This window comes from Lepidochelys kempii, chromosome 9 (genome assembly GCF_965140265.1).
Source record: "Lepidochelys kempii isolate rLepKem1 chromosome 9, rLepKem1.hap2, whole genome shotgun sequence".
Lineage (NCBI taxonomy): Eukaryota > Metazoa > Chordata > Testudines > Cheloniidae > Lepidochelys > Lepidochelys kempii.
The window spans coordinates 22,064,135-22,079,732 of NC_133264.1; the positions used below are offsets into that span (position 1 = coordinate 22,064,135).

The following is a 15,598-nucleotide window of genomic DNA, read 5'->3' on the forward strand; positions in this document are numbered from 1 at the left end:
AATACTAATTAACTACGATACAGAGAAGAAAAACCACTGAAAATGTCTTGCCGAAGAAAGAGGAGTTGTTCCAGAAACCATTATGGGCAGTTAGAAGGAACTGAGAGAGTGCGGGGCCAGAGGGGTCCGTTATACCAGCACATAAGTGCACAGCACCAGAGGGTGCTAGAGTCAGCCCAACAGATACCACTGAGGGAAAAATCTCTGGCAGTGGTGCACATGACGCATGCACACCTAACATGAAATGGACACGAGCAAGCACTCTAAGAAGCAGCGCAACCCATCAGAGACTATAGCTCATTTTCCCATAGTTTCATTGGCTCTTAAGTTTTAATAGTAGTTAAAGAAACTTTTGCTACTAAATTAAACAAATAGACTCAGTGTGCGTAGGGAGTACAAAGATCTATTGATTATGATGGGGTCCATTTCCACGTTTTTCAGAGTGCAACTAAACTTAAATATATGTATAGAGAGACTACAATGTAAGAATGAAACAGCTCCTGAATGATGAATGATTCTGAATGAAATATGAAACTTAAGTCTAACCTGCTTTAGTTCCTGTTCAGCTTGAGGTAGTTTTGTATCTAGCTCTTTGATACCAGCTATCCTTTCCTTAAGGGTTCCTGAAGCTGTCTTTAGAGCCTCTTTTGCTTTATTTAACTGAGATACTGCTGTATTATGGTGACTGAGGTAGATATCAAGTTCCGATTGGGCTACATCCATCTTAGAACGTGCTTCATTCACTGTTTTGCTGAACTCCATAAGTTCTTTTTCTTTGCCCTGTAGAAATGGACAGCACATTACATTAGAAATAGTTAAAATAAAGAAACCGAAAACTGGTGGGATGACTGAGCTGTGTAAGGTAATATATTCTATACATAGCTGAGTGAGAGAAGCAGCAGAGGAGAGGTGGCATGCTCTTAATCTCTTGAACAGTAAGTTATGGTGAATTTGGCATAAATGGGCTCAGTTAAATAAAAACAGGTCCCCTACTATCATAGTAGAAATCTGAATTGTGAATTTTGATGACAATCAGGAAGAACAAATAAACCACAACCACTGCTAGATATCCATTCCCACCCCATCCTGGATTTAGTGTCCAGTAATATAACGAAGTGAAGTAAGGCATTACGTTCTAATTAAATCAGACTATTTGAGTAATTTGGAAGCCACTGTTGTTTTTCCAGCCCAGCTTTATTCCAGTTACTCAACTGGCAAAAAAACACCTTAAAGATTTAGATGCTCTTCATGAATTAAACAGACAAACTGAATGGAGGTTTTCGACTACAAGAAAGAGTACAAAGATTATATAGCATAAAGCCAACTTTACACCCGGACAAGTTTTAAACAAAAATTACAGAACATAGCTAATTATTGTAGTATTAATTAGGTGTTGAAATTTTTTTGACCAGCTCTCTTCAAATACTTTGACAGAAGAGTTTTCTGCTGGAAAAACAGTTTAGTTGAAATCCATACATATCATAGGAACATGTCTATCTCAACTAAATTTAACAGCAGAAAATTAAAATTATTTATTTTGGTATGGTAAAAAGTTTCATTTTGACTACAGTAATTTTCAACATTATTGAAACAAAGCGAGTCAATGGTTTCAAACTGACATTTTTTAGAATTTCCTTTTTGTTCCGATTCAGAACAAAAACAAATCTTGAAACGTGAGAATTTCCCACAGAATGGAAATTCCATTTCCAACCTGCTCTATATTTGAAGCTAGTGCTTGAGAGAGCAATATTCCTATACAAAATAGCTTCCTTGAAAGACCTTTGAACCATCTAACTCATGTTAATGTAAATAGTCTAAACTTATGGACATCAGAATGTTTCAAACCTCTTTCTCTTTCTGAAGTCCTTGTGTTTCCTGTTTAAGGCTATCCATAACTTGTTTTAATATTTCTTCTTCTCGCTCTTTTTCCTTTTCAAGAACTTCTTTCTTAGATGATGCTTCACTGATAGTTGTCTCACTGTTGCCAGGTACACTTTTAAATTGTTGAACCTGTTAAGGAAGAAATTTTTAACTTTTTCCATTAACTGGTACAAAAAGTAAAGTTTCTTTTTTTATCTTTAAGCTTTGCCTTCTTATGCTATGGACAATGAGGAAAACCTGAGGAAATGTAAATGTCGATGAGCCCTGACATCACGCAGAGACTATCATCTACCTTCAGGACTGCAAATATTGCCCTGCTTCAGTGATGAAGTACATACATAAAGTATCTCTAAAGGGCAGTTTTATTCACTAACATTGCTTTATGTAAGTGAGCAAGAACAAAGTTTTTTTAGTTTCACCCTCCCAATTGCTATTTTGCAAGACACCAGCACTCTAGAATTTGGGCTGCTGTTCCTTGTCGTCTCTTTGGATCTTTGGCTGATTGTCAGGCTTTTAATAGTATCTCCTCCCAGCAGTCTCACTCAGTTCCTGTCAGAGACTTCTCAAGCACTAATCAAAACAAAATTCTGAACACACACATACATTACTTCGATGGAGTTTCAGATTGGTTCCCTTCTTCAAAGAAAGGTAGCGTACATGATAGGACCGTAAGAATGACTGAAAAGGAGGCAGATTGGTGTCTCCTGTTGTACTTGGGCTGCGTCTTAGGAGGATAATTTGGCTGTCTCCCATAAGACTTTTTTCTGGAGTTGATAACGGTATTGTTTGTGATACAGGTTCCAGGTGTATATTCCTAAACGAGTACAATGTAGCCTTAGAGCAGTGGTCCCCAAACTTTTTACGTCATGCACCCCCTTAACCCTGCCCCTCAGAGCTATGGTTATGGCTGTGGATGCTGCTGGGAGTGGGGCTGGAACCAGGGCTGGGATCAGGGCCTGGAGTGGAACCGTGGCCAGGCCCAGAGCAGAGCTGGGGGCAGAGTGGGGCTGGGTGGCACTTCTTCCTAACCCCCCGTGGGTACTGGCCCAGGGGCATGCCCCAGTTTGGGGACCACTGCCTTAGAATCTTTTAAGGAACATAGAATGGTGTGCTCACTGAGTAAATCCATCCCTTCAAAGGACTTTTATTGTGATTTGCACTTCTCATGGAATGCCCAATGTCTTAATCCATCAAGCCCTTTTCTTTGTCACTACTGTGGCCATGGATCCAGTCATCGTGTCTGAAGAGTCCATTGTCGCTTGTAAGGCTGTTTTGGTCACTAAGTTGCCCCCCTGCTTATCTTTCAGCTCTTTTCTGTTCTAAGGTGGGAACTTTGCCAGAAAGGGTTTCACTTTCTCCTTGTTCAAAAAATTATAATTTAGCTAGAAGAGCCTACAGTTATTTGCCCCTTGAGGTGAAGGGGGGTGGAGGAATAGGATTTGCTCTTGAACGGGTCAAATTCCTTTGAATCTGTGTCCTTTGGGGTGCTTTTGTTCAACTTAGATTTCTCCTGAACTGCTGAAACAATCAAGGAGCCTGGGTTGGAATGGGCACAGTAGTACCAAAACCTTTTTGGAGGGACTTGGTATTGCTTCTCCACACTTCTTGTGTTAGGTGGTATTGTGGCAGGTATTTATCATAGGGTCTTAGCAAGGTCAAGCAGTCTATTTATTGGAAAGGTGATTTGTCTGGGCCTGAAGTCGCCAATAAGTTGAGTAACATAAGAGATTTGTCTTATGACAGATGTGTCTATTTCTAGCATGTCTGCAGTTCTCATAACTAGTTATTGAAATGACTGGAATTCATCTGGTGCTGGTATCTTGGTCACCACTTCATCTGGTGATGAGGAAGAAATGTCTTTCGATGATGAAGCAGAATGTTGTTGCTGCTTCTCCTGATGCTGTTTCTTCCTTTTAAGTGTTGGTGGATGGTCTGGCCTGGCATGCCATTGGGAAATGTAATTTTTATCTCCTCCCGGAATGAGACAGAGATCTGCTCCTGGAAGTGTGTGAAGGTTGATCTCAGTAAGTCATACAACTGGTATGCTGTATGAATATGGCTGGCTTGTTTGATGATGGCCAATCCAATACGATTTCTAATGTAGTTGGAGCTCAGAACTATAATGACCACCCCCAGTCTTTCTGCATTCTTGGCCACAGATCTCAGGGAAGAAGGTTCTCTGCTCAAAGGAGAAGAGAAATGTGCCCTAAAGATAGAGAGGGGGAGTACATTTTCTCAAGGGGCAGAGACCATCTGGTGCTCTTGGTCACAGGGTCCACACTAGTGCAGATAACTGTGTTGGTACAGAGATCATTCCGGATTTCTCTAATGACATATCCTGTAGTATCAGCGACTCTGCTAAAGGTATCAACCCAGAGGGCTATGTTATCGATACAAATGGGGGGGAGTGTGTGGGGGAAGGAGGCGGCCGGAAAGTTTACTTGGTGCTGTGAAGATAGGAGGCTCTTTGTCCCTAGTATTCAATTCCATTTGGGGCTTAGTAGCATTCTCCCTGGAGTCCTTGTGTGGTCTTTTCTTGTGGGAAGGCACTGAGTTCCATCTGGTGCCTCTACCCTTATGTTCAGTTCTGGGCATTACATGTCTGCTGGACATAACATCTGTGAGTGCCCTCTCTGGTATTTTGTGGGCTCTCGTATCCATCTACCTCTTATTTGAGGAGACAGTCAGTGATTGCTCCAACAAGTAATGCTTTTGTTGAGCATTCTGTGACTTGCCAGTCCTCAGAGAGCAACTGGCATTCTAAGCATCTCTCATGCCCATCCTTTAACAGAATTAGACTAACACTGGAAGACAGGGCTTGAAGCTTAGGAGCAGGTTTAGAGCCCATTATGTTGAAATACCCTATACAGGGGGATCCAACCATCAGAAGCCAGCTCAGATGGGCTGAACTCATTCACTCTGGTCTTCTCTAAGTGAAATAAAATTCTGAGGGGTTTTTAAGGGTTTAGCCAGAGCTAAACACTAGAGGGTCAGATATTTACTATGTTCTCTCATGCTACTATGGCGGCAAGAGGGAAATGAGGGAGGGCAGCAGCCATACAACTCTTTATACCCTTCTATGGGAATATAAGGAGGCACAGGGCACTTGTGCACTACACTAGGATCCACACTGACATACATTTGAGGAACACCTAGCAGTTCCCTAGATAACCTTGTGAAAGAACAGCAGTCCAGATGCTAGACTGGTGGTTTGCACCACAGCACAGTAGCCCATATCCTTAGAAATATATAATTTTGGCCAACACACCACCTTTTCTTCCTTTTCACAGCTATCACTGCCCTAATTTGGGTAATCTTGTATATTAGCTATGGAGGGGACAATACCAGCTGCAGAATAGCTGCCTGAAGAGGCTGTTACTTCTTCAAGAACAGCAGCATGATTTTTTAAAATTACTCTTATTAACATGATACGGAATAAGCAGCCTAGTTAAGTCCATCCTCACAGTTATACCACATTTGGAATTTCATGTGAAACCAGGAGTTCTGCTCTTAACAGCTATAAACTAACAAACTTCTAATAAATGGCGGCAGTGTTACGTCTTTCTGTACCCTCTTTGCTATGTGTGGCTCTATTGGCAGCTTCTCCCAATAACTGAGATCAGGAGTCTGTTTCTCCTGAATAAGCCAATATCACATCACAGATACCTACTTACAAGGAAGTAAAACTTCCTACACTTACTTACTGGAGATAATATTCACAGCTGTAGGAGAAACAGAAAATGTGTAGTGCCAGAAGTGAGCCACCTTGAGTCCAGGACAGGCAAACATGACATTTTATAACATGGATAGATATTTGAGCTGGGAGGGGACAGAGACCGTTAAATCATTACACTTGCTATAATAGAAGGGATGTTTAGTAACTTGATTGTTGCCAAAGAAAACTGCACTGTTAAACAGTTTGGCAATCAACCTGGTAGTTGGATCCATTTGGAGACGTAGGCATGAAGGCTCAAGAAAATGATCTAATTCCTTAAAAGCTGACTTTCAAACTAAAAATAAAACAATTGATATCATGAGCTTCATTCTCCACTCACTTTAAATGCTAGACAAAAAAATCTCAATTTCTAGTGTAAAACAAATTTAAAAAATTTTCTGGCCTTCTTTGCATCATAAAGCAGCAAAAAATTTCTTTTGCAGGTTACCTTAAAAAAACATTAGAATGCCCCAATCCAGAATAGATCAAAATATTTGATTGTTTAAGATAGTAAGAGTTGCAAGTTTCATAGATATACCTTTTCTTTATCCTTTTCAAGCTGCTTCAGAAGTTTTTTAGCTTTGCTTTTGGCATGTTTTAGTTTTTCCCTCACTGTAACATCGTGCAAATCCAGCTGAGTAAATTTCTCTTTGTTTTCCTCTATGAACTTTGTAATTTTATTGAGTTTTCTAAAAAGAGAAAAAGGTCAGTCACTTTTGTATTAAAATCATTTTTCACCAAAAATTGGTTTAGCTAGTGAACTTCTATGAGGCCTTGAATTGAAAGTGGTACTGTTTGTTTTTTATAAAAACATCCAGCTTTTTATTACACTCACTATTTCCCTGTAGCACCAGTGCTGCAAAACAGAAGCACTGACTGTTTGTCAAGCAGCAAAAGCCATGCACTGCTGTGGAAAGCAACATTTTCTCCAATACATGTATGACTAGCAATGCTTGCTGATGATTTCTCATGACCTCATGAGATAGGAGGGAGCCTCACTGTCTGGGTTCCTTCCCCACTGTGAACTCTGGGGTACAGATGTGGGGACCCACATGCAAGACCCCCTAAGCTTATTTTTATCAGCTTAGGTTAAAAACTTTCCCAAGGCACAGATTCCACCTTGTCCTTGAACAGTATGCTGCCACCACCAAGTGATTTAGACAAAGAATCAGGGAAAGGACCACTTGGAGTTCCTGTTCCCCCAAAATATCCCCCCAAGCCTATACACTCCCTTTCCTGGGGAGGCTTGACAATAAAATCCTAACCAATTGGTTACAAAGTGAACACAGACCCAAATCCCTGGATCTTTGGACACTGGAAAAAAAAATAAATTAAAAATTAATCAGTTCTTAAAAGAAGAATTTTATTAAAAAAAAAAAAGAAAAAAAAAAGAAAAGGTATTAATCCCCTCTGTAAAATCAGGTTGGAAGATAACTTTACAGGGTACCAAAAGGTGCACAAAACACAGAGGAACCCCCTTTAGCCTTAGTTTCAAAGTTACAACAAAACAGGGATAAACCTGCCTCCAGCAAAGGGAAAATTCACAAGTTGAGAAAACAAAGATAAACTAATACGCCTTGCCTGGCTGTACTTACAATTTCTGTAATATGAGAGACTGGTTCAGAATGGTTTGGAGAACATGGATTGATGTCCAGTCCCTTAGTCACAAGAGCGAACGAACACAGGAACAAAGAACCCAGAACAAAGCCTCTCTCCCCCCCGCCCCACCCCAGATTTGAAAGTATCTTTTGTCCCCATTGGCTCCTTTGGTCAGGTGCCAACCAGGTTATTTGAGCTTCTTCACCCCTTACAGGAAAGGAGGAATTCTAGGCTACCCTTAGCTGTATGGTTATGACACTCACGCTGTAATCAGAATATAGACTAAGTACTGGTAGCCTCATCCATCCATTATGTAGCCAAATCAAGTCTTCCATTGTTCTACAACTGGATATAGAAATATTATAATTAAACTAAAGAAAAGATGTTAAACTGCTGCTACGTACATGTAACAATTCCCAGTCTGAACATAAGCAGCAAATGCAAAAATAAGTAGGCTAGCTACACTAGGCAAACGGACTGCAGTCCCTAAAAAAAACCAAACAAACAAACAAACAAAAAACACCACACACCTCAGCTGCAAAGACCATTCTCAGATGACAGGAAGGGGATTTGATTGCTAACTATGCATATCATCACCTAGTGATTAAAACATGTATTTTAGAAAGACATCCAGTCTTGATTTAAAAGCCTCCCAAAGTGATCTGAGAATTTACCATATCCCTTGGTAAATGTATTCCACTGGTTCATACCCTTACAGTTAAAATTGTTGTTTCTTCTTCGCAGCATGAGTTTCTAACTTCAGTTTCCAGTCACTGGATCTTATTATGGCTTTTTTGTTAGACAAAAGAGCTCACCACTTACAGGATACCTGGATGAGGACATTACTGTCTGAAAAACCTCTGCATTTAGACCCCACTCTCCTGAATTGAGCCCCTTCTGCAAACCAACCAGCTTTTATGTTTGAGAGTCCCTTTAATGGAGTCGCTTGAGAAGCTACCAGATCAATGACTATCTGGCTAGCCTGACTGCTTCCTAATTGAGTGAATTAGGTCCCCATCCTTCCTCATTTGTTGAGGTGGTTTTATTGAGGTAGCAACAAAGGTGAAATTATTTATTATCCAACCTCTCCAGAAGGCAGCAGTCTCTAGGTGGTCTTGAATATTTAAAAGAATGTGCACAAATACATGACATTTGTCGCAATTTAGAAATGTGATAAAAACTTATTACTAACCTGTTCCATAACTACTGTTCTTTGAGATGTATTACACATATCCATTCCACTTTGGTTGACTAAGCAGCCTGAGCTGGTTGTCAAAAACTTTCTCCTCTCATTGGTACCTGTTATTGCCACACACCCTTGTAATTAGACAAAGGTCAGAGCCATCCCTGACACCCCTTCTTGCTGGAAACTCTGATGCAAAGGGGTAGGAAGGTAGGTCATGGAGTGGACACGTGCAACACTCCTCAAAGCACAACAGGTATGGAACAGGTTGGTAAGAAACGGTTATTCACCATGGGCAGTAACTGTGGTTCTTCGAGATGTCCCCAGATGGGTGCTCCAATACAGTTGAACTTGCGCCCGCTGCACCTTTGATCAGAGAAGTCTCATAGCAGTGTCTAAACAGCCCACACGTGAGCGTTACTCAGTTTTGTACTCCATCCTGTTATATAGCGCTATGTAGGTGAATGGCCTTCAGTTCCCTCTCTACCACAAAAGCTCCACAGCAGACAACTTCAAAGCAATGGGAAAGGAGGGCGGGTAGTGGAGTATCCATAGAGACACACATCTCAAAGAACCACAGTTTCTGAACAGGATGAGTAACCATTTCTTTTTAGTCGTGTCCCCATGGGTGCTCCACTGTAAGTGACTACCAAGCAGTTCTCTTTAAGTAGGAGGGAGCTTCAGAGTCAAGTCTAGTATTGAAGAAAGTAAAGCTGAGCCAAATGCAGTATCAGAGGGTGAACTGTGAGTTATTGCAGGGGTTCTCAACCTTTTTCTTTTTGAGGCCCCCACAACGTGCTACAAAAACTCCATGGCCCAGCAGTGCCACAACTGTTTTTCTGAATATATAAGCCAGGGCAAGAGTTACAGGGTACCAAGCAGTGGAATTGCCTGGGCCCTGTGAAGCTAAGATGCCCAGGATTTGGCTTCAGCCCCAGGTGGCAGGGCTCAGGGCCCCAGGCTTTAGTCCTGCACAATGGAGCTTTGGCTTTCTGCCCTGGGCCCCAGCAAGTCTAACACTGACCCTGCTTGGGTGGACCCCCTGAAACCTGCTCACGGTCCTCCAGGGTGCCCCGGATCCCTGGTTGGGAACCACTGAGTTATTGCATAGCACTCAGCAAAGGTATGTACAGAGGTCCAAGTCACAGCTCTACATATTTCAGTGATGGGAACATATTTGAGAGAGGCTACAGAGGAGGAAATAAATCTCATACAGTGAGTCTGTAAGTCCAATGGTGCTTGGAGATTACAAGGTCAGTAGCAACAGCTAATGCAGTTGGATATCCAACTGGAAAGTGTTTAGAGACTGTAGACCCTTATGATCGGTCTGCAATTGAGAAAAATAGTTTAGGGGTCTTTCTGAAAGTTTTTGTTGGCAAACCCTTAGAGTTTGAGGATGACTGTCTTCCATAAAAAGATAGCCAATTATTGCTGGTGGATCTGCAGGTGGCTAATGAGACCAATCCAGGATCCACAGATCTTGTCACAGTTGGAGCAGACATTTCCCAGTGGAAGGGGTGGATCTGGATCGTTGAGTCAAGCTGCGGTGTATTCTTTCCTCCTTTCCCATTTCCTATGGTCTCTGTTGGACCTTGAAATACTGGGATCCTTACCACAAGGTTATTTTCCATTTTGGTCGGTCAAGGGCTTGAATTTCCCATGAGTTTATGTCAATACTGCACTTCTTCATGTTGGTTTTGAGGGTATCTTTGAAGTGCTTTTTTGGCCTGCTCCTCCTCAGTTGTAAGAACGTGACCTGTTTCAGGAGTCAGTTGTCTGGCATTTGAAAAATATGACTAGCCCAACAGACCTGTTGGTGGATGATCATAGCTTCAATGCTAGAGGTTTTGGCTTGGGACAGAACGCTGATGTTGGTGTGTTGGTCATCCCCCTTGATTCAGAAGATCTTGTGGAGCCACTGTTTATGATATTATTCAAGAACCTTGAGGTCTATACTGTACGTGACCCAGGTTTTGGCAGCATACAAAAGAGTAGGGGTAACAATGGCCTGAAATCTGAGAAGCTTGGTTTGATTCTTGATGCCATGATCTTCAAACATGTTCCTGCAAGTATCTGAAAACTGCACTTGCACATTGGAGGCGGTGTTGAATTTCCTTGTCAATGTCAGTTTTCTGCAACAGATGACTTCCAAGGTAAAAGGAAGTTTTAGATGTTCTCCAGGGTCTTTTTATTGATCTGAATTATGGGAGCATGATCCTGGTGATTGGGAGCCCGCTGGTGGAGTACTTTAGTTTTCTAGATGTTGCACGTCAGGCCGAGTTGGTTCTAGGCCTCAGAAAAAGTGACTATTTTTAAAGATCTTCGTCTGAGTGGGCGCACAAGGCACAGTTGTCTTGTGTGGTCTATAATTAAAGTACCATCTGCCACATGCCTCAACAGCTGAAGACCGTTCTTGACTGGGGTTTGAAGAATGATATGAATTGTATAGATTATGTTGGTTCAGGCCACTAATCTGTGCATTGGGAGGTAGGCTCTTGCTGCTATTGAATCAAGATGAGAACGTATGAATTCTAACTTTTGCAGAGGAGTTAAAGTGGACTTTTGAATGTTCTATTACAGGCCCAATTTGAGAAAGAGGCCTACGACTTTGCAAATTGCCCATGATGTTACATCCAGGGAGCAACTTTTCAGAAGCCAATCATCTAGGTTTGGGAACACCAGAATTTCTTTTCAGCAGAGGTGTGCTGCTAGTACTGACATGACCTTTGAAAACTCTTGGGGCAGACGACAGGCCAAAAGAGCACCCTGTACTGAAAATGGTCTCACCCGATAGGAAGAAAATGTAGGAATTTTCTGTGTGGTGGGTTGATTGTGATATAGAAATGCATCCTGAATGTTGAGGGCTAAGAACCAATCCCCTTGGTTTAGTGATGGAATTATTGCTGCAAGTGTGTCTTCACAAAGGTATTGAGTAGCCTTAAAACTAGGATGGGTCTCCAGCTGCAATTCTGTTTTAGAACCTGGAAATACCTAAAATAAAACCCCTTCCCTCTGTGCTGCTTGGGAACTGGTACTATAGAAACCAAGAGTAGAAGAAAGTCTATTTCCGGTCATAACAGATTCTTGTGAGACGGGTGTCTGAAGAGGAACGGGGAAGGAAAGAGGCAGGCAGAAGAGAATAGAAGTGAATTGAGTACCCAGTGGAAATGATCTCCAAAACCCACCTGTCTATAGTAATCCTCATACGCCTACCAGAAGTGGTAAAGGCAGTTGCTGAAGGGAGGAGGGCAGGTGAAATATTGTAGTTGGTATGCAAGGGGATCTCAGCTCAGGACCTCGACCACCCTGTCCAAATAGGTGCTTCAAGGTAGAGGGTTGGGAAGTTGAAGGTTGGGAAGTGGGTGGTTTTCTCCTCTGGAACCTCTGTCTCTTGCATTGAGGTTCATACGATCTCTGGGAACCCAAGAATTTGGGGGAGGAGGGAGCAGCAGGATCTCTGCACTGTCTAGACCCACTAAATTTTCTCTTTCAGGTAGATGTACAGATCTCCAGAGAACAAAGTGGCCCTAGAGTCCTTCAATGTGTGCAGTGATTCATCTGTGCCGTCAGTGAATAGTTTAAGTGCCATCAAAAGAAAAAGTCTTGAATTGTATTCTGGGCCTCCACTGGAAATACTCAGAGGTGAAACCAGAAGGCCATCCTCATAAGCACCACCCTAGAAATCAAATGAGCAGCAGTAGCAAGAGAGGCCTGCAGAGACATTCTGGCAAGCACCTTGTCTTCTGCAATAATTGACTGGAATTGCTCTCTGTTTTGCTGGTTGATGCTCAATAAAGGAGTTCATCTTAGTATAAATTTGTATGGTTGCATGTCACCATTAATACCTGATATTTGGCAATTCAAAATTGCAAAGTGGCTGACTAATATGATTTTCTACTGAACAGGTTGAAACGTTCATGATCTTTATCATAGGGCATGGTGCTGCCATGTTCGTTAACTGCCTCAACCACTAAGGAGTTAGAAGAGGTATGAGAAAATACAAATTCTAAGTTCTTAGAGGGGACATAATATTTTTTGTCTGCTCTCTAGCATGTGGACAGAATTGAGGCTAGGGTGTGCCAAATGACCTTTGAATGGTCCAGGAAGGCCTCGATAACAGGCATGGCAATATGGGCAGATGAAGCTGTATGAAGGATGTCAAGCAGCTTATGATATGGTTCTTTAACCTCCTCAAGAGGTATCTGCAAAGAATTTATGACCCACTTGATAAGGTCCTGGAACTATTTAAAATAATCAGCCACACATGGTGGAGGTGGCATGACCGCTTCATCTGGGGATGAAAAAGATGTTGGCTGGTGAAGAGATCTTTATTAGCCCTAGCTTTGAGTTCCTCAAAATTTTCTTCCTTAGGTCAGAGTGTCCTGGAGAGGGCAGGTGATGAAGGCTGTTGATCTCTGTAATGGGTGGTGCTTGAGGTCCTAGAAAATTGCTGTCAATAGGCTACCCAAGGGTCCCAGTATGGCCAAGAAGGCAGTACATATGGCATGGATAGAGTCACCCATGGGTGCCCAAACCAGCAAGATGGTGGTTGTGGATGTCTTTCATGAGCGAGATCAACTTCCTCAGAGCTCTCTGAAAAGAGCCTCTATAGGGATGGAGTGGAGAACCTTGGACAGATACATTGGAGACTGAGGCAAGATCTTCATCAGAATCCCCCTCTACCAAGTCACTCGGAAGCAGAGGAGCACCAGTAGAAACATGAGGTGAAACCGTTGGTACTGAGTGAATATCTGGAGATCTGGAGGTCCTCAGTATCAAGAGTATATTGGAGCTGAGCTATGGTAAGTTGGGCATCTGGGGGAAAGCAAAACTCTTGCAGTACTGAGAATGTTGTCCCATGTCCATGGCCTGTGACAAAGTTATGGCTGAGGAAGTTGATGTTACCATGAATCTCGACCGCTCCAAGGTGAGAGTCCAGATAAAGCCTGAAGGGGCTTCTTTGGTACCGAGTGAGAAGAGGTAGTGCTCTTCTTGCCACCTTGCTCCATTGATTGTACTAATGACCTCTTGGAGCCCAGGACTTCACAATCCTTAGGCTTAACTGTACCCTTGATACCCGAGGAACCACCAGCCTCATGGCTACCAGATCAGAGAACAGTGGCTGCTGAGGTCATCAGAAATTACTACTTCTTTCAAGTAGATTCCCTAACCTGGAGAACTCAAAGGACAGTCTTTGTGAATCTTATGAGAGGAATCTTGGCTCTTCCTCTTTGACGTCCTCAAAGAGTGCAGTTCGGAGATGGTGGAGGCAGTGAAAAGGGACAGGAAAGTCGAAAACCAGAGCTGCCAAGGCTACGCTGGGGCCATACATATGACTTGAGCATAGTGGTGCATGATTGTTAGCTAAACTCTGAAGTGGGATTGGTGGGAAAGCATACAGGAGCTTGCCCATCCAGGGCAACAGGAAAGCCTCCAAGAGGGAACCTGGGATTGTGACCTTGCAGGGAGCAAGGTGCTGCCACTTCCTGTTGATTATTGTTGGAAACAGGTCTACCAGAGAAGTCTCCCACAGATGGAAAATGCCCATGGCTACATTTGGACATAGAGAACACTTGTGGTGATTCATAAACAATCTGCTTAGGTGGTCTGCAAGCTTATTTTGCACCCCCCAAAAGAAAGAAGCTGTGAGGTCAATCAAAGTGGCAATGCAAAAGTCATAGTTGCATTGCTTCTTTGCAGAGCTGAGGAAAGTGGGCCCCTCCCTGCCTATTGAGACAGATCACCACCACTGGCTCCTACCCTTGATATGGGGTAAGAAAGCTTGACAAGCCAGTTGGATAGCTCTCAACTCCCTTATATTTATGTGTAGTGATAGTCCTTTGTGGATCATAACCCCTGCCTCTGAAGAGAATCCAGATAAGCCCCCCATCCCAGGGTAGATATCGCTGTCACTAACATCAATGAAGGCTGAGGTGGGACAAACGGAACACCTACACTAAAAGGGTTCATCCACCAGTCCAAAGAAGCTAAAATCTGAGAGGGTAACCGTACTCCTAGGCGGAGAGGGGGGTTGGCTCAGAGCGAATAGGGAGGCCAGCCAAGTCTGTCGTTCCCTGAGGCACAATCTGGTATGTTGGACTGCATTTGTGCAAGAGGCCATGTGCCCCAGAAGCCTCATATGATTCCATGCTGCCGTAGTTAGGTGAGCCTTGAGATCAAAGATGACCGATTCAATTATCTGAAATGTTGACTATAGAAGTAAAGCTATGGCTTGAGTCAAGTTCAGAACTGCCTGTCTGAATTCTATCCTCTTCACTGGGGAGAGGACAGACTTCTCTGTGTTGATTAACAGTCCCAGAGCATTGAAGGCTGACTGGATAAGAGAAAAACTGGATTGTAACTGAACTCTTGATCGGATTCTTACCAACCAGTTGTCCAGGTAGGGATACACTTGCCCACCCAGTTTCCTCAGAAAAGCAACTCCCACTGACATACATTTTTAAAAAAAAAACTCTGGGAGATGCAGACAGACCAAGGTTTATCATTTTGAATGGGTAGTGAGGATTGTTTATTAGGAACCTTAAATGCTTCATATGGCCCTGAACTGAAATGTTTATCCCACTTCCATGGTGTTTAAGACCGATCAGTATGAAGTGATTCAGGCATCATGCACCTAGGAAGTGAGAGGAACCCTTCTCTTGCAAACACAGGGAAAGGAGAGGCTGGAATGTTGGAGAGGTATCGTGTCCTTGACCAACCCATCAAAATATATGTTTAGAGCCCCCAGGGTGCCAAGATGAACTAGGAGCTCTTGCAGTAGAAGGGGGTGGGGTCTGTATCTATAACCCCTATTCCTTTTTCTTAATAGATCTTTTTTAGGTGCAAGAGTAGCATGTCAGTCAGATTGCTAAGGACGAAAATGCTTTCTTTTTGGGGTAGGGTTACATATGCCCAGAGACTTTAGAGTCACTCTGGAGTCTTTGAAGTGTCATCTGTCTGCACTGAAAATAGAGATGACTCTTCAAATGGCACGTCCTGAACAGTCTGCTGGACTTCCTTGGGCAGCCCTGAAGACTGCATCGATGAGCACCTGTGCATGGTAAAAGCAGAGGCCATGGCCCTAGGAGCCAAGTCAGCAGCATCCAAACCAGCTTGCACTGATGTTCTAGCCACCAGCTTTCCTTCATCTACCAGCAAAAGAAACTCTTGTTCCCCGCAAAAACGACCAGTCCTTGTGGCACTTTCGTGGGCGGCTTATG

At 42.9% G+C, this 15,598-nt stretch overlaps 1 protein-coding gene across 2 annotated transcripts in view; it reads right to left on the reverse strand.

Moving 5' to 3' along the window:
• The window catches only part of SMC4 (structural maintenance of chromosomes 4), a 95,267-nt gene that overhangs the window by 40,953 nt on the left and 38,716 nt on the right, over positions 1–15,598 (reverse strand). For both annotated transcript variants that reach the window (XM_073359522.1, XM_073359523.1), the window contains exons 9-11: positions 6,135–6,285; positions 1,846–2,010; positions 547–780 (exon numbers count right to left, since the gene is read on the reverse strand). In XM_073359522.1, coding sequence (XP_073215623.1) covers positions 547–780; positions 1,846–2,010; positions 6,135–6,285 — 550 coding nt within the window. The remainder of the gene's footprint in view (positions 1–546; positions 781–1,845; positions 2,011–6,134; positions 6,286–15,598) is intronic.